We start from the raw sequence: 20,595 nt of genomic DNA on the forward strand, positions 1-20,595 counted from the left end.
TTTCTTTTGTTTCCATCATTATGTGCATTTAATTCATTGAAGAACAAGAAAAATATAACTCTTCCACAAAAGGTAAATATTAATGTAACTTTTTAACCATTTAATATTATTTCTTTTCTTTCATAATATGTGAGTTTTATAACTGTATTTATTGAAATAATGAGCAAACTTATTTAGCATAAAGGTAGTTTTTTCCTTACACTGTTTTGTAAAGCATTTGATGTTAAGTAGTTTATATTGTGCACAGTTCACACTAAAGAGGAAAATATTAAAATGAAGAGTGTTTTGTCTCAAAATTTACCTACTCTGACCATTCCTTCGGAAAAGTAACACATTTTTTAAGTATTTTTGTCTGTTTGTTTCCATTTCCCTGCTCTCATGTAAAGGGTATAATTCTTACTTTCTGGTCAGGATAGTATCTCCTGTAAAAATTGAAAATCCCTGGATTTTCCCTTTTGATAGCACTAATATTGTAGAATGTTTGGCCTCCACTTCAATCATGCATCTAGGAAATAGATGCTTAAATGTTAATTCTCTTGGCCCATTAGCCTGCTTTGAGGCGTATTGGTAGCCTCCAGCCTTATCTTTTGGATCACAGTTGAGTTTTGGTCTTTGAACTTGAGTTTCAAGCAGACGTATACCTTGACCTACTCTCATGTGCTGCCAGTACCATTTCTTATTCAGTATTACTGTTGGCCTGATAATTAAATATTTGAATATGAATTTTAGTTTAATGAAATAATATTATTAATAATAGTTAAAAATTAAATAATACTCTGTATTGTAATAAAAGTACATTTACTCAGTATTGTGGATTAATGATTGAATTAGTTTGGTGGACAGAGTAAGCCTAAAACTTAGTCCTGAGAGTAGCATAATCCCTACCTTATGAATGATAAAGCTTCAATGATGAGAGTTTAAAGATCTACCCATTTACACTGCTGAATGAATAGTGGACTATAAGCCCAGGTCTCTTACTTTTGACCTCCTTCCACTATACTTCAGTGTATGCTATTTTAATAAGCACAAATCCCAACTACATTATCCCTAAATCCTAGCATATTAAGGTGTGTGTTATATATCTCAGTATTACAGAGTGAAAATGGGAGATAATATTCAATTACTTTGAATTTATAAAAATATTTTTATATTCTGGTAAATGCATATTCTGGCATATGTCAGACACTATACTAGACAATAAGTACATATTAATAAAAAATAAAATATTAGTCAATAAGAACCAACATGTGTTGGTCCCTAGATTTTGCATAGATTGCTAGCCATCTTGAATTTTTAATTCAGGTATCAGAAACATAACTTTAAATTCAGTGGTACAGAAATGGCCAATACATTTGTACTTCAATTCAGAAGAATTTAGTTGGATTTGCATGATAACTTTTAGGATGATAAAAACATTAAAATTCTATAGTAGAAGTGGGTCATGACCTAATTAATTTAGCCAAAAGAAGGAAAAAGATAATAATTATTTAGAGACAGCTTCCATATGTATTAAAAGTACCCAAAAGCTATACTTAGCATATCAAAACAAAATTTCTAAGTCGTGCAACCTAAAGTCTCGGTGAAGTATGAACATTTACAGGCTCCCTGCAGAGTATGACAGATTTTGACGTTTTTACAAGGTCATGATATTCTGGCTGAGAAGCGTCATCACTCTGCCCAGTTTGCTTTGCACACAGGACATGGATATGCTTCACAGAATGGAACTACATATGACTGAAAAGAGCCAGAGGCACATCCCAAAATGCACGCAAGCAGGGTGGAGAGTGCAGGGGATGCTGCATCTCTCTCCTGGTATTGAAGGGAGTATTGCTTAGTCACAGAAATTTTAAAAGCCCATAATGGATAGAAGCATGTTCAAGAAATCACTTTAAGTAGAGTCATGTTTTAGGCTCATGTACCCCATAGAAAAGAACCAGTTCTGTTTTGCATAGAAACTCTGTTGCTATGAGCTGATCTTTTCTGGGATGGATCACGTTGGAGAATTAAGATATCTTGAGTCCTCGTGAGAGTTTGTTTTTAGTGACCTGTAGGCGAACTTGTAGGGCCTACAAGTGGTCTTAGTTTAAAATGGAGGACTGAGATGCAAGATTTCCTGTGCTAAAACTGGTATAGTTGCCGGCAGAGGGGGATGGTTGGTCACCCTACCTGCAGGGAGCCAGTATATAACTTTTCAGCATATACTTGTAAAGCATATGATTGTAAAGCACCTGAAGAGAGGTGTTAAATACTATTAGCATTTTTAATGTTAGATAGAATTTATTGAGCACTTACTCTATGTCAATGACTTGGCCAAGAGCTCTACCTGAGAGATAACGATCTATATCTTCATTTTCCAACTGAGAAAACTAATGCTTAGGAAGCTTAAAACTCTGACCTTTTATCAGTCATTTATTTGGTAAGTGGTAGGACAGGGGGATAGATCTGAGGTTCGCTCCAAAGACCTTGTTCTTAACCACTTTGTTCTACTGGTCCTCCAACATTCCAACAGCATTTACTGAGTACCTACCTTGCACACAATACCACATGATTATGGTAACAACATATGTACAACCACAAGGGAGGTATTATTACCCATTTATTTCATCAAGCGTCAAGGGGTTAAGTGAAATCCCTAAAGTGACAAAGCTGCTGGACAGCAGAACCAGATTTTCAGTCCGCAGTCTGTGTTCTGTCCAGGGTTCCATGTTGCTGTGACATCTACCACTTACAACACCAGGATCTTGGAGAGGCCCTGTTAGGGGCCCCAGCTCCCCCTGAAGATCCAATTTTTTACCACTCAACTAAATCTCCTAATAACCTGGCTTGTCTCCCAAATTACCAGGTAATTTGAGAAAATAAAACCAGTGCATTTGAATAAAGATAACAAACACATTCTTGGGGTAGAAAAGTTAACTTGAGAAACTATAAATGTTCATACTCCATTATTTATCTTTTACTTCCCTCTTTTATGTTGAAAGCTGAGAGATCATATCATTTTAGACTTCACAAACTGCTTTATAGGCATATTTTAAATTTTTCATTCTAAAAGTAAGCCGATTTTTCCCTCTCTGCTACATTTCTTGGACAGTTTTAAAGAGCCCATGAATGTAGTTTGGGGGCATCGAAATAATGATATAAGAAGATCAAAACAGAACCAGAAATTAAATGACATCAAGGTGAGAAAAAATATTACTATCATAATAAGTTTCTAACTTCTATGACTTTGGATAGTATTTCTTAAGTGCATTAACTTTTTGGATTTTGTAAGCAATTTTGAATCCTAACAAAACACATCATATTCTCTCTTATACAAATATGAATTTTCTTTATTATAAAAAATGTATAATTTACACACATGGAGAATGAAAAGCAATTATAGTTCAAGTTATTAAATGATTTGAACAGGGGCAGAGAGTAAATGGCATTTGTTGCTATTTGTTTTCCTGTTTCACTAATAAAATACACAATAATTATTGCAACCAGGTCATAGAGGCTACTTAAAGATTGTCTCTAGTCAACTATGTTTTAAAGAATAAGGTTTTTATTAAAATGCTCAAATCAGTTTCCTGTAATTTGCTTCCTTAAATGTCGACCAGAGCAATTGGAATGCTAACTTATGCAAAATATAATTTTTCTGGAACTCTTAAGCATTAACCTTAATTAGCTGCAATTCATATAAAAAAGTAGAAAACATTATTTTCATAATTTTCCATTACCTTAGCTATTTTACAGATGATACTTGCACATTAAGAGTATACTATAGTTGTAAAATACATTGTAGGAAAAAATCATCTAACTTCATTTTTGCTAAAACAAGTAAATTAATTTGTGTATCCTTCAGAAGCAGCATTATTTTAACTACTACTAAGTAAAAAAAGATTTTGATTTTATTAACATTTTTATTAGATGCATATTTGGCCAGGTGATTCATTTCCAGTTATCCTATCATGTTGTGACTTTGAAGATTTAAGTTTCTTTATCTTCTAGGGCTTTGCTTTTCTTGAACACTGATGAATATTTATGAAGGGCTGTTCATAATAGTAAAAGTGTCTAATTTATCCATTTCTTTTTTGCCATAAATCCATAAATATGCTTGTCATTCTACCCTTCACTTAAAAAGTGAAGCAGCTCATATAAAATAGTTTATAACTCTTGGGTTTTTTTTCCCCCTAAGTTTATTTATTTATTTACGAGAGAAGAGACAGAGAGAGAGAGAGAACATGCGTGGAAGGGGCAGAGAAAGAGAGAGAGGCACAGAGGCACGGAATCTGAAGCAAGCTCCAGGCTCTGAGCTGTCAACGCAGAGCCCTATGTGGGGCCCAAAATCACATACTATGAAATCATGATCTGAACCGATGTCAGAGGTTTAACTGACTGAGCCACACAAGCACCCCAGAACTCTTGGTTTTAACTTTATTTTCCCATTTTACTGATTCATATTTGGTTATTTACAATAGTATATAGACTTTTAAAACTTCAAAGTATTTAACACTTATATCAGCTAAGGCTCAACTTGCAATATATGCCTCATTGTGGAAGAACGTTATTACCTTTCTTCTCGGGATTTGTGGGGAAAGTACAGAGGGAAACTAAAAGGCAGACAGAGGTCTAGCCATGCATAAGCTCTTTGATTTTTTTAACAATATGTATTTCCCTTAAATATTGTATTTTTGAACAAGTTTTAAGGCTGGTAAATATTTTTTACAAAAGGAAAGAGACTGTCAAAAAATTGATATTGAATTTAGCAGTTATGCCACATCAAACCTTTCAAGACAGATACTATTGCTGTCAGTGTAACTGAAATAATGAAAACTATGGATAAATATATTGAAGACCAGGGGCGCCTGGGTAGCTTAGTCGGTTAAGCGTCCGACTTTCGCTTAGGTCATGATCTCGCGGTTCGTGGGTTCGGGCCCCACATCGGGCTCTGTGCTGACTGCCAGCTCAGAGCCTGGAGCCTATTTCAGAGTTTGTGTCTCCCTGTCTCTGACCCTCCCCTGCTCACACTGTCTCTCTCTCTCTCTCTCCTAGAAATAAATTTTAAAAAATTAAAAAAATATATATATATATATTGAAGACCAGTTGGAATAAACAACATGACCCCTCAAGGAATGATTTTGTTATTCCCCCAGAGAAGCCTTACCTACATGGGCTGCTTTTCACAAAGACTGTGTTCTAAGAAGTATCTCATAAGGAAAACAGTGTCCCCTCTCAGAAGAGAAAAACATTTTAAAAAGCCTGTTATCCCTGTGAAACATAAAAGGGCAGGTAAAATGGCAGATTCCTTCATCAAGAGCCTGACTTTCTTATCTGTCAGGTGTCTGATTAGTATTTTGAATGTTGCTCTGGTCCTGACAATTTTGACACTGAAGGTGATGTTTGGGGTTGGAAATCCTGCACTTTGTTTTAGAAAGTTCAGTGAAAATCAGCATGCTGTTACAAGGGATGGTATGTGCCTTTGGCTGCAGTGAGATTTGAGTGATTATATGTACAAGTTACCTATTTCTCCTATGCCAATACTGCATTTCAATGATCAATGCCAAAACACAGGTTATTTTCTTTAAAAGCCTTTAAAGGTAATGTGTTAAATAACATTTAACATGTTATTTACTTGTTGTGTTTAATGTTTCTCATGCTGGATAGATGTTATCTTGTATTTTTATTGGTCATACTAGTATAACACAATCCTTCATATTTGAGAAGCATATAAGAGCACAAGAGAAATTATTTGACACATTTCTACCCTTGCAAATTGAAATGCATTTTATTCTGGGAAAGTGATCTAGAATTTGGGCCTTTCTGTATAGTCTAAATAGTCTAAACATTTAATCTTCATGTACACATACTGTATATGCATGTGGAAGATAGAGGACATATTAGTATTACATCACAGTTGCTTACTACATTTGTATGATTCCAAAAACAGGATGAACATGCAAGGGAATACTTTTCAGTTGAGAAGAAACCATGATAATAAACAGTAATATAAAATACACTGGTGATTTTTTCCCCCTAATATCTGTAGTTGTAGCAAGTTGGCAGATTTTTAAATGCTGGAAATTAGGTACTAGAGCAAGTGAGAAAGTCATTGTTGTAGTTTTCCATTTTTTGAAAATGGAAAAAATACCTTACTAATAACCCTGTTGAAATTATACAAAATCATAAACCACAATAACTGGAGGTTACACTGAGTAATCTTAATCACTTTATAAATAAAAACTCCATAATGAAGAAATGTCTCAGGAATTGATCAAGGCAGCAGTGATGAACTGATGAATGGTAATGGGTCTAAGATTATCATCTATGCCTAGTCATTCCACATCCTAGGGATTTACCATTTTGCCACATTGCTTCCAGATGCTTGGAGAATGTTTATACATCTTAACAATTTGTGTCCTTCTAAAGCCTAAAAACCTGTTAGAGACTAGTATTACATTTTCAGAATTTTCAGGCATCAACCCATCTTTCTACTCAGGCTGTGTATAGTTTATAATGGTTATAAAATCAGCTAAATATTTTTCATCTTTTATTACTTTGTCGTCTCCATGTCACATATTATATTGTTTCTTATGTTTGAGTCCCCACTATCAGTGATTTTTTTAACTGCTTCAGAGAAGAAATTTTTTTTCAATATTGTCAATAACTGAGACATTGTAGGTGTTTCATTTATTTATTTCATTCCACCTGACAAATTCCAGATATATGGTCATTTATCATTGCTCTCTCTGAGACATACATTGGAGCAAAGATGGGGCTCCATTATCACTGAGGACTCACTGTACTACTCAATAACAGTGAAACAAAGACGTTAATTGTTCTATTCACAAGGTATAACATCGTAGTTGACTTGACAAGATTTATTATCCTGTCCAAATATTATCCTGTGTCACCATTGTTAGATGTACTAGCTATAACCTTGTTACAAAGTAAAATACTCATAATGTTTTTACTTTAATATATTCAGTAATATAGAAATTTTTATTTTTCCTGTTCTCTTTTACGCTTTTGTTTCACTTAGAATACTCAAAAGTACTTGAAGACTTAACAATATATGGTATGGATTTTCTTTTTTGCCTGTAAACACAAACATTTGAAATTCCAAATTCATAGAAAGAAATGAAGATTCAGAGCAAATTTATCTTTATATAATTATAAATTTATAAAATAAATTTTAAATATATTTAAGAAAGTATAATAATTAAATTATAATTATCTTAAATTACACCTAACTATAATATTGAAAATATTTTTAAGGAAATTGCAAATGTCTGGTGAGTCAAGGAGTTTCTCAGAAAAATTACATTCTCTTTGGAAGAGGTAATACTATATACATATAGTTTTCAGTGATGAGTTAAGGAAGAAGACTTATTAAAGATTGTTAAGCTTTTTATTTTTTTATTAATTTTTAAGTCACAGGCCTCTTTAATAGTCTTATGAAAGAGATAGATCTACAAGAAATGCATGTAGACACAAGCGCAGTATTTGCAAATGATTTCAGCTTCTTTATGGTTTCATCAAAGATCATCCATACCATTAAAATAAGTATGCATCACAAAATATGGAAAATGAAAAGAGAGTAATTAATTTGTATAATATTTAATACTTTACACTAGAAAATTGTAATAAATTATAGACTTTTAAAATCATATTTATTTTTCTCATCTTTCATGCTCTAATCAGAGGCCCTGTTGAGTTTAGATGAAATGATTTCATAAGTATGATTTTAAATTAACCTGTAAAAAAGTTCTAGTTTTATATTTTCTTAATTGTAATGTTGAATTGATATTTGATATATAGACATTTACTTGATTAAAATGCCAGAGTTTAAAAATAACTGAAAAAAAAGTGGCTCTGAAGAAAATGGATTTAAGTTCAATAAATATTTTTTAGGTTATGTAACTATCTGCTTTTTTAAACAGCACAATTTATTCAACATCAGTCAGCATTCATCTTTTGGAAGGCATAGTAAATAATTCAAGCTTAAAGAAATTTTGTATAAAATTATATTGTTAATTGTACCTTAGAGGTAGAGAAGAATTGCTTATACTGTCACTTTATCTGAAGTTATTGCTGAAACAGCTTATAGCAAACATCCTTCTTTTTTGAGTATATTGTATCTGATGACTATATGTTCATTCAAAGACTAAATGCAATTGCATGATAATTACATTTGTTGTAGAAAATAAGAGGGTTTTTTTTTTACTCTGGTATGTGACAGTTTTGAAATTAAAAATACATTAAAACCCAGAAGTCCTCCAATTTTTAAATTCTCTTTATAAAGAAATAGCAACTGGCATTTTAAAAATTTTGTTAGTTTACAATGCTATCAACATTCAGGATACTCCTAAAATGTGAATTTAATGCTAGGATTTTTGGGAGAATTGGAAGATATTTCATATTTTAATTATGCTATTGGCTTTAAAAGTCAATACAAAAATTTTAAATGATTATTAGTAATCATTCTTTTAAAGTAAGATATTTGAGCTCTATTGGCTGTGGCTCATTTTAATTATATTGGGATACTCGACAGGTAATGAGATTCCAAGAATTCAATTCAGTTTTATCATTACTAAGTAGCTATTATTCTGTATAAATCATGTACATTAATAATCATGTCATCTGGTTCAAACTTGTGATAAATATTTTATTTTAATTCTTATATTTGTTTTTCTTCTTTAGATATATGCTCCAATAATTCACAAATAATGTCATTTCATTTCACAATAAATGGTTTAAAAATAAAATGCAAGTAAGCAAACTCTATAAAAAGTTGTAAGAACTCTCCAAATTCACACTGAAGCTTCTTCATTGATGTCTATGAAAAAAACTTTTACTGAAACATGGTAACTTATATAAAGTCATTTCAGAATACACACTAATCTACAAACCATAAGGAAATAATGGGAACTACTAAAAAATGTAAATTTTATGTAATTATCTGATCTTTTGATATGAGTAATAAATGATAAGCTATTTGCATTTTGCTTCTATTCTTGAAATCTGAGAGCAAGCAGTGAAGACAGCATGGCAACTACATTTTTGCTGTCCAGTCAAGGGAGTCTACTCATGGTTTTGAGTCAAAATTTGGGGATTTTCTTTCTTACACTAAAAGATGTCAACTTTCACTCCTTTAAGAATAAAGATGGTATATTAATCATTTTGGGAAGGTCAAAGTGAAGTCATTTAAAACCATTTTAGGATTCCTTTTAGCTAGGCTACCACTGTCTCCTTATGATTTAGTTTTGAGTTTTGCAAAATAAAGATTTAGGTGCAGCCATGTCATATTTAGAAACACAAGGTGTTGTCTTGGCAGGCTAAAATCAGAACTGTTTGCTTCAGGCCAGTAGTTCTTGGGAAATAATCTTTTCAGTGTCAAGCTAACTGTCTTCCCTAGGAATTTCATGATACTAAAAGCGAAGGTTACAAAGCTCTGGGCTAACCAATGTGAAAATTTTTCTTAAAATTAATATCACTTAGTAGAATATTAAGCTTATACAATTTAAATCTGCTTTTATCACAAGTAGAGATGGCTTTGAGCTACTTCAAGTTTTTAAGTGTAGAGCGCAGCTGATTACATACAGTTCATTTAACTTCCTCAAAGCTCAAAGCAAATGACTGAGCAAGTGTCCAGAGGCACCCACAAACAGGTAGAAGACAGAGAAGAGATATTTATCCATTTTCTTGTATTGTATATGACTTTCTGCAAATATCTCATATTTCTAAATAACTTTCCATTTCTAATTAATCTCAAGTAGCCTTTTACTTTTTAGTACTCCTTCTGAATCATTTAATATTGTCAAGTATTTAATAAATTTCTGAACTACTTTTCTCAAAATCTCCATAGAGCCATCTTTTAATCATACAGTCATCATTTCCTGTCTCTGAGATCAACATTTCCACAGCAAGTGTTCATCATTGCTTAATTCACAGAACTGTGATGTCAGGGATTGATATTGTCTATCACATTTGCTGAATTTAAACAAAGCTAAACATCTAACAATTTTATGCTAAAAGTATAATTAAAACATTTACCCATGCATTTCAAACTATGTATTTATCTCTTGTGCTATTAGTCTGTACTTGAACACACAATAAAAGCTACATATTTCCTTAATTTTTATAATTGGTGTCAGTGTCTTTTATCAAGGATGATAGGCCTTTTTTAATCATTGCACTGGAAAAATTTGCCAGCAAGTTTCTTTCTAAACTCCTTGTAAGAGATGAAATAATCAGCCAAGTTAAGTCACATATATCAATATTTATACTATCCTTTTAAGTCATTAGGCCCTCTTGGCAGAAGCTCCAATACTTTGATCACACACAAACAGGTCTTGTTCCATAAATATATTTATATACATAACTTAAAAATAAGTCTTAGCACTGGTTACAGAAGTTGAATAGTCCAGGAAATTGTCAAAAGATAAGTTGTAAAAAAGAAACATAGGTCTCATACAACACAGGTGTATGTTTTGAAGAGTTTATTCTGCACTCTTGGCTCTTTTTTCCCCTTCATTTGTAAAAATGTCTAAATTAACGGCCTGCTTTTGAAGCTAAGCTGCTTCTGATGGATTCTGACTTAAAATAACTTGTACTTTATTGAAGCCTATAATTTTCCCATCTAAACAGTCACACTTGCTACTCAAGAGATTAATAAAGACTTAAATGCAATTCAGTTCCTTACAAATTATAAATCAAAGGGCTAAAAATTTTATATCATATTTTCAAAGCATAGAAATTTCATATATGTGGTCAGACAGAGCCACCAGAAATAGAAATCCAATCTTTTCTCTTAGTCCTTTCTAAAACTGGAAAATATTCATGAAATGCTACAGGTAGAAATTAATGATTTAATAAGAGTGCCTCAACAAAGCAGGTGCTTATCAATTAAAATAGTTTTTAGGTGACTGCTGTTAGCTAAGGATTTTAAGTGGGTGTGTGCATGCATGTTAAGCATGTGCATATATGCGTGATGTGTTTAGTATGCATATTTGTTTTCTCTATATATGTACATGCAACAACCAGTTGATTAAATGGAAAGCATATTTTCACAATTAAATCTGATTTCACATTGTCATTTTTTAATGGAACGAAAATATTTCATATCAGGTGAAGAATCAGCAGGGTACTTATATTTTGTTACTAACATTTGTGTTCCCCATTTTGTGTGATTTGAGTCGTGTTCATCTTTAAATTAACAGGTGCTAGCATTGTATATTCTGCATTTTGTTTATTAGTCATGTGTTACTTCTAAATTTTCATTTAATTGAAATCATATCAAAATAATTGAAATCTTAAACCATTCAGTTCCTAAAAGGTGCTTCACCTGTGTTAATAGGCTTCCATTGTGTGTTTTTGCAGCAAGCTTAGTAGTGGAGGAGCGAACAAGACAGATGAAAATGAAAGTGCATCGATTTAAGCAGACAACAGGGTCTGGTTCTAGTCAAGAACTTGATCGCGAGCAATATTCCAAGGTAAAACTAGTAGTATCCAACCAATAGTTTCCCTTTTAAAAATGTACAGTGTATATATATATAGCAGGTAGGACTAGCAAGCACCAGGTTCTGTGAGAGAAGTTATCATTCACGTAATGGTCTTGCATCATAACCTCCTCCTTTTGATATTTTCACAAGATATATAACTTTGTTAAAATGTTACTTATTAACTTGGATTTGATGTTTTTTCTAAAAAGAAAATGTAAATACTTGATATTATTAAAGTTACTCAATGATTTATTGTCAATAGTCAAATTCATGTAAATAAGCAAGACATAAAGCCATATTATTGCTTAAATTGCATTTAAAATATTAAGATGTAGATTCATGGTCTTAAGTATTATTTTAGATTGATGTTTACTATTGAGATTTATTAGTGAATGACATAAGTTGTGCAACGTGGGATTTCTCATTGATCCGTCTTTAGTAAGAAAAGTAAATGATAGCAAATTCTTAGAAACTGAAACTCACCCAAATTCAAGTGCCATTAAAACATTTAATTTATATTTCAGCATCATTTTGTAAGGATGCACTAGGAATTTATAAACTGCTAACTAGCACCTAATAATTTTAATTAAAACATGCATAGAATTGTATACCTCGTGAAGCAATTCTAAATATATTATCTGGTTTATTTAAAAATTCTTTTTTTTTTAAATAACTACAAAAGTGGCACCAGCCATTACAGAACAACCTGTGTTATAATTTCGTGTCAAGAAGCCATTTTGGAAGTAATGACTCTTTAGAAATTAAAAATAAAAAAAAAACTACTACATCAACATTATTAATTTGAAATATGACTGTAGAAAAGCCTACTGATTTTTAAATGTTAGAGGTTGATCTCAGTCAGATATTCAGAGATTAATGCAAGAAAATCAACTGGTTACAAAATATGACTTGTCATCAGACTCCAATAGAGTCCTGTGTATCGGATGCAGTTTATCACTTTACTTACATTTTAGGTTAGCTGCAGGAGGATTTCCAGCTGAGATGTGATTAAGTGAGGCTCAATATCCTAGGAGTCTGAAACAACACTTTAAACTCTAAAATTGTTAAAACAAAACAGTAAGCAGAATATCTAGATGTTCCATAGAGTTGCTGATTCTACTCCACAAGTCTTCCCTGCGGTTCATTCTTAATTATTTTCACTTAGCTCATTTGTTTGTCTTCTTTATGAATATCATCATCATCTTTATTTTCTTCTACTACAAATGCGGTAGAGATTGGAAGACAGGATGAGTTACGTTTTCTGCTTCCACAGTTGGATGAAGTTATTTAGAAAAGTTCTTAAAACTGGAAATGCTTCATTGTAGTTGGATATGCCTCATTGATGTCTTAGCATCATGTTAAAGGATAAGGTCAAATAGAACATCAAGTTGGAGTTAGGGCCAGTATGCGAAGCAAGAAAGAGGTAAACAATCAAGGTAACACTGAAAAGCTTTCTGGATCTTTCTGAACTAGGACTCTAATCATTAATCAATTGATCAAAAAAAATCTAAAAATGAAGTGCCCTGGAAAGTCTAAACAACCACTGATACTTAATATTCATGATAAATCAAAAGTAGGTTTATCTTGGTTGGGAGAATCCAAGTTCTCTGATTTCGTAGAAATTTAGAACTGCATGAACTTGATCTTCTATTCCAGATCTCTTATTTACCCAGTTTATGAAAACTGAGGGCTAACCAAGAATTAGTAAAGCCTTTCTGTGGAGTGATGAGCCCTAGGACTCCTTATCTGAAACTTAGGTACTACTGTTCTGTGTCTTGCATCATTGAAATGTACGCATCATTCCAGTTGGATTCAGAAGTTCTTCTAGGGCTTTTAATTTGCATGCAATTAAACCATCATATTTTGCCTTTGCTCCCTCCTTTGCACAAGCATCCCTTTTCTTTTTCTCTCACTAACTTTCCTTTTGAAAAAACACAAACTGCTTCAGGATCCCTGAAATGTGATACCATGCTATTTTTTACATTCCCTAGTGATGAGGTGAAATTCATAATTGGAGGGTGAGTTAGGCACTCACATTTTAAAAAGTAAGTGTTTGTGTTTCTATAGCCCAGGAACAGCAACCAAGACTAATGTGATGGTTTTGTAGGTAGCTCTTAAGTGTTTATTATTACTTATTTTTAAAAATAGCTGCCCTAGAATTAGAGCCTCCCTTCACATCAATGACTTATTTCCCTGCTGTGTGATTAGTATAAATTCTTCCTATGGATATTATTTCTAAAAACATAGTTAATGTGTTTCCATTAAAATATTTAATTGGTAAATAGGAAATGTAACAAATTATGCCTGATTAAAAGTCAAAGTGATGATTTAAATTTCCAGCAGATTTTGAAAATAAGTAAATATAATAGTAAAAGGTGATATAAAAGTCTTTCATTTCATTCAAATAACTAAATGCAAAGAAAACTGATCTTGTGTGAGAATGATGGATTGTTCTTTAGCCCAAAATAAAAAAATTTAAAATGATCTATAGTTATTTAAGATCCATTGTCTTATCACTTTGCTGAAATAGCAGGAGTCTATATACAAAAAATGTTGAAGAGATAGCTTACAGAAAAGAAAGATTTCTTTAGGAGAAAGTTCCATATATACTCACAGACCCTTATGCTGTAGTCTACACTGCCATATTATGGGCATTTGCCAAATAAGGGGAACATTTGTTCTGGGTTCAATACGATGTCAAAAAATCTCCTACTGCCGTGTATGGGTTTTTTGGTATTAGAACCCAATTCTTTCATATTCTCTCTTGGACAAGCTATCATTTCAGTATATTTGGAAACAACATAATAATTACATGATATATATACCTAGCAAAATCATTTCCAAGACAGGAAATATAGGAGTTGTGTTTGTATCCCACTACCAGTATTAAATTCAGATCCTGCTGTCAGCATTTTTATTTACCACATCTACTCTGTAAATAAAAAAATAGTTCTGATTTAAATGAATCATGTCAGGATCATGTTAATCAGTTGTAACAGAATTTGATGATGAAACATTTCCACATTAATTTAAAATGCACCTTATCGTAAATCATATTAATGTTAGAGCATACATCAAGTTGTATAAATAGCTAAATTCTGGACATATATGAATATTTTCTTGGATTATAATTTGACATATGGCATTCAAAAACAAGTCATACAATTATGAAAAAATTCTTGAGAAAGATAATTTCATCGATATTCTATAATTCAAAATTGTTTTCATGCTTGACGTGAAAATTCTTGCTCAGTACATACACATGAGAGGTGAAGAATTAAAACTAACATGTAAATATCTCATGCCTGAACTATTCTTATCTGAGAAAATTTTAAATGAACATGATAATCTTTTCTAACATTTTTTAAAGGTAGTATTGTTTTAAACTTCTTTTTGTATATACAGATCCAAGATTTTAGCATCATTTTATTTAGTGTACTTTAGCAAGACAATTAATTATACAAATTTTTATAAACAGAATGGATTATTTTAGGTTCATTAAAAGTCATTTGATATGGAACATCAGAGATTGGATGAGCTTTTCTACAACTTTAATAAACATTTGACATTTTCACACTTTAATGCATAAATGTAAAATTAAATTACTTAATAAACAACTTAAATACCCAGTGTTTAGTCGTGTATTCCTTTTAGTTATGTGTTCTTTTGTTAATAAGCTGTATTATCTTAAATTACAGTACCAAAAATAAGAGAATCACTGAGTATATTAGGTATTTCAAAATTGTATACAATTAAGGTTAAGTGGTTATAATGTAACTATTTATTATAATAAAAACACATATATATAAAGTAATAATATATAAAGCCATTTGTGGTGTGACCCACTGCAGTAAGAGTCAAGTAGAAAGAAGAGTTTATTAACTGCTCTGACAACTTTGCCTGTTTTAATCTTTTACCTAATGATTTCTAAAATCTTCAGTAATGAATACCAAAGACAAATTTAAAAATACAACATACAGTGTAAATTCAAATTTTAATAGGAATTCTTTTTTTTTTTTTTTTTTTTTACTTTTGATCCTGAGCTGATAGTTTAAATCTGAAAATCTCTAATTAATTATAGTGGAAAGTCAAAGTCCAGTCTTTACCTCCATGGCTCCTCTCCTTGTTGGCACATCCCCTCAGCTTTTGGCACTGCCCTTCTTTGTGAAGAGATACAGTTTTTGAAGTAATTTGAAACAATGTGATGTCTAAAAATAGGGAAAATGTGTAGGTAAATTGAATAGTTTGGGAAAGAATCAAAACTACAGACAGATAGAAGCAGTCTATACCATGCTTGAGTAGAGGTGAATAAAATGGGTAATAATGAAAACTAGAGCAAGAATAGAGTAACCGGTACACTAGAAAAAAGTACATAATACAATTTTGAGGTTTCAAGTATATGCCAATAATTTATTCAGTGAAATTTCCACCCAAGCATTTAAAGTTTTTGTTTGATTTCTAATTCAGCCTTCATAAGCCATTTTATTTATTTATTTATTTTTACCACTGAAGATGTAGGATTTTTGTACTGAAAATCATATATTACATTAATATTTGGATTATTTTAAATTCCACACCTACTTTCATGAAGGTCCAGTTTTACTTGGTGTGGGCTAAGTAGTCATTAACCTCACCGTGTATGTCTCTTTTCCCACAACCTGATGATGGAGCTCACACTTTCTTGTTTTTAATCTTTAGTATAACATACATAAAGATCAGTACAGAAGCTGTGATAACGTCTCTGCCAAATCATCAGATAGTGATGTCAGTGATGTGTCCGCCATTTCCCGAACCAGCAGTGCCTCACGCCTCAGCAGCACAAGCTTTATGTCAGAGCAATCTGAGCACCCCAGGGGTAGAATCAGGTGAGTTGGCAATACTCTCTATATAAACCAGGTTTGTATCGAGGGGATAAAAATGCAACTAGCTTTCTTAATGTTCTTGCTAAAATACAGTTTAGGTCAAGTGACAGAAACATTTCACTAATATCATTGGGACTGGAGTGGGTGGAACATTTATTCGCTGTTGTATAATATCGCCTATAGACTGTTTGGTACTGTCTAGCTTATAACCATAGTCATAATTTTAAAGATTGCTTAGAGTCACATTTACAGGACTTTCTTATTTTTTTAAGTTTATTTATTTATTTTGAGGGAAAGAAAGAGGGAGAGCGCGAGAGCATGAGCAGGGGAGGGTCAAAGAGAGAGGGAGAGAGAGAATCTTAGGCAGGCTCCACTCTGAGCATGAGGCTCAAAAACAGACAAACCATTGAAATCATGACCTCAGCCAAAATCAAGAGTCAGATGCTTAACCAACTGAAGCCACTCAAAGGCCCCTACAGGAGTTTTTTCTAATATGATTAAATCCACAGAGCATCCTTTAGTCCAGGGCCAGAAATCCTTTCCTGTAAAGGGCCAGATAGTAAATATTTTAGGCCATGTAGGACAGTTTCTGTTGCATTTACTTTATGATGTCATTGTAGTGTGAAAGCTGTGCAAGCAAATGAGCATGGGTATATGCTAATAAAATTTTATTTATAAAAACAAGAAGCGGGCTACATTTTGCCCATGGGCCATAGTTTGCTGATCACTTCTTTAGTCCCGTAGTAGTTGATCTGCTTTCAGAGTAGGATTGACCAGATGTGATACAAAATATACATCCCTAGTTTCCATTACATGAGTTGTAACAAATTTGCATGAGGTTTGTTTAAATCTCCAATTGTGCTTTTGTCTCCTACAATGAAAATACCCTGCTGTGAAAGGGAAAAGACTATAGGAATTCAAGTGCCATCTTATGTAAAGCAGACTCATTATGGGCAAGGCGTATTTTATATTTCTTCTTAACTAGTTTCCAGAATTAGAAGTTTCGCTGAGGGAATTTGGGGCTTGATGAATGGCCCAAGAGACATAAATGTTCAGAATAGGAGAAATTACCTTCTAATACTCTGAAAATCTATTGTCACACAGTTTGATGATATGAAATAAAATATGTTCAAGGATTTCTTCTTCCCAGGTTTCCCTATACCTAGCTCATCTGCTGAAGCAAATCGAGAGTAATTATCTTACTGTTAATTAACAGTGTCATATTCTGATCATCTACATGAGCAATTTCAACTGATGAAGATGTTAATAGAACATGCTTTATCTCTATTTATGATTCTTAGCATCTGGTCCTAATGGAATATGACATTCTCTACAATTTAAGATAGAATTAAAAGGGCTAAAAGACATAACCGCATTGAGCTGCTTAGGGTCAAGAGGTAAAAATTATTCTAATAGATTCCTTTCAATTGAAATATTAAGATATTATGTTTCACAACATATTCAAGTTAGCAAAAGTATTGGTAAGTAGGACTTGAACAAGGACTTTTTCACATTTAATCATTAAAAACAACTTAGTGAATAATTATAAAGCCATAAGTCTTGAAGTAATTTGTATTTATATTCACAATAGAAGTAAGTACCTTGAGTGAGTCCTGTGCTATAGAGTATTACTGCTTAATAGAATCCATATTACTAGTCAATTGCAGGAATAATTTGTGGGCCCACTTTTATTCTCTTGAAATTTCAGGAGAATAGTATCCTTCAAACCTTGGTGTTTAGGAAAAAGTTGACTGTGATTTTTGAGGAAGAAAGCAAAGAACAGAAACTAGGTAGTGAAACAAGGGACTATGATTTCATACAAAGGGGTTCAGAAGGAACTACATGGTAGGATATTGGAACCAGTGTTCTTTGTGGAAAAATGCCAGTTTAACAAATCAACACTGATTATATCAAGATAGTAAACAAAAGATAGAGGATTCTTGTATGTCTCCTTGAGTCATACAGATTTTCTTACTTATTGAAGATGATGTGGATAGGCATGGACCTAAGAAGGGTGCAAATAATTTCCTAGTGAGAAATCATTTTTTTCTAGGCATTTCTGTTTTCAGCTCACTTTTCCTTCTCTGAAACTTAGAACACATATAAGCTGAGAGAGTTTTTGTTTATTTTTACATATAAGTGGATTATGTAAATTTAGGCCCTAAAGCTAATGGCTAAACAAATTTCCCCTTAAGGTAATATGAAGAATTACTTTTCTTGTCGTCCCATACTTTAAGCCAGTGATTCTCTGTATGTGGTACGCATTTGATTTCTTAGAATACTCAGGAGGAGGAGAGAGGAAATCTAAGATATGGGTAGCTCTTTATTCTGACATTCAGTCTAATTATCTTTTCTTATACATTCTTCTCCCCACATATCTTCATAGTCTCACAAGTACACACACCTGCATACACACACACACACACACACACACACACACACACACACACACACACACATTTTGCATCCATCATCAACCATGTGGTAAAATCTTGAGAAGAGGTTTTGGAATGAAAAAAAAAAAAGAACAGAATGATAGCAATATAGAAATGCTGTGTCTCACTGATTAGAATAATGGCTGCAGGCTCTTCGGCCTTTAAATATTCCCTACTGTCATAACTAACATTGTGAGGCATGATTGTTCTCAGTATAATACTGTTTCTATTTCTTTTCTTTTTTTTTTTTAACTAACATCTGCTTAGGTTTTAAAATTCTATTTATTCAGGTTCATGGATAAAAGGTGAACAAGTTTGATCAATTATGATGATAGAATGTATTTATATGTCATAATAAGTAGCAGCAAACTTTTGAATTCCTATCATGCATAAAGACACCATTATTTTCCAACACTACCTTAAAGTATAATGCCTTGCTACATCCTCAAGGGGATTATAATCTATTTAATAGTTTAAATTCATTTTTTCAATTTAAAAAAAATGTATATTTATTTATTTTGACAGTGAAAGAGAGAGAATGTGCATGAGCAGGGGTGGGGGATAGAGACAGAGAGAGAGAGAGAGAGAGAGAGAGAGAATCCCAAGCAGGCTCCACACTGTCGGTGCAGAGCCAGATTCGGGACCTGATCTCACGAACCATGAGATCATGACCTGAGCTAAAATCAGGGGTCAGATGCTTAACCAACCAAACCACCCAGATGCCTCTAAATCTATTTTTATAGACTTATTCCATGTATATTATATATTATATGTGGAATATATGTATAGTAAGATTTGAATATATATTCCATAGGAAATTTTGAATATATAGATTCCATATTTGTATAATATCATATATACCATTTCATACAATATCACATAATGAATCCTATGTATTCAAATTTTCCTATAACACAATAAATGTTTAATTATATGATGTGTTTATTATACAATATGTAATTTATTATATGATACTATACAATTATATGAATAAAACTGGATGAGTTTCATTCTGAAAGTCAACACAAGGATTGAGAAGAAATTATAGCACTTCCAAAGACAGTATTCAATACCCTAAAAGTCAACCAAATACCTCGTATTCTCACAAAGAACTAAGAAGGAAACTATATGACATGATCTTATCCACATTATACAAATTCATAGTATGTAGGTACTTAAAATACCATGTACAGTTTGATTTCCTCTAATCAAGTATATTATAAACCAAGAAAATGTTGAAATAAGCACATGTGAAATGAACAATGGGCACAACCTTCTGTATAATTTATAGTTTTCCAAACATTCCTCACTACATTTTCCTATTTATGATTCACAGTACACATTACTGTTTTAAGGTCCTAGGAGGTTTTCTCTTGAAGCAGTTTGTCTTTGCTTAGTCCAGTATGTACTTATTCCAATATGAAACTTAACTAATTCCACAAGGCTCTTTCCCATAGAATATCAATTACCATATTGAAAAGTTCTTGTGAGCAATTTGAAAAAATCTTTTTAGTTAATTAGCATCTTTTTCTGCCTTAAAGATAAGAAGGCTATATATTTGTTTTAAAGCCTGTTTGAGGATAAATAGAATTAAGCACTTATAATAAGGATGTTTGTAGGTTGAAAAATATAAATATGTTTAGATGAACAATTTCTAAAGTATCATTTCAAAGAAAAGTAGAGATCCATGGGCCATCACTTGAGTCTTTTGTTTTTGAGATGATTATGCACCAAATATCTTACCACTCAAGTATACCACTGGCTGAACCACATGGTTCTGTGTGACTTGAGAAGGGGTATCCCTTCCCCCAGATGCAT

The 20,595-nt window shown here is 32.3% G+C and overlaps 1 protein-coding gene across 4 annotated transcripts in view; it reads left to right on the plus strand.

The window, feature by feature from the left end:
* The window catches only part of RIMS1 (regulating synaptic membrane exocytosis 1), a 477,312-nt gene that overhangs the window by 370,608 nt on the left and 86,109 nt on the right, over positions 1 to 20,595 (plus strand). For 3 of the 4 annotated variants that reach the window (XM_039248922.1, XM_039248925.1, XM_039248926.1), the window contains 2 exons: positions 11,359 to 11,471; positions 16,179 to 16,345. In XM_039248922.1, the coding sequence (XP_039104853.1) occupies positions 11,359 to 11,471; positions 16,179 to 16,345 (280 nt within the window). Of the gene's footprint in view, positions 1 to 42; positions 73 to 11,358; positions 11,472 to 16,178; positions 16,346 to 20,595 lie in introns of all 4 variants that reach the window. The other variant, XM_039248923.1, reaches the window with a different exon arrangement.

The sequence above is a fragment of the Hyaena hyaena genome, unplaced genomic scaffold (genome assembly GCF_003009895.1).
Source record: "Hyaena hyaena isolate Hyena2069 unplaced genomic scaffold, ASM300989v1 scaffold_322, whole genome shotgun sequence".
In the NCBI taxonomy this organism is placed as follows: Eukaryota; Metazoa; Chordata; class Mammalia; order Carnivora; family Hyaenidae; genus Hyaena; species Hyaena hyaena.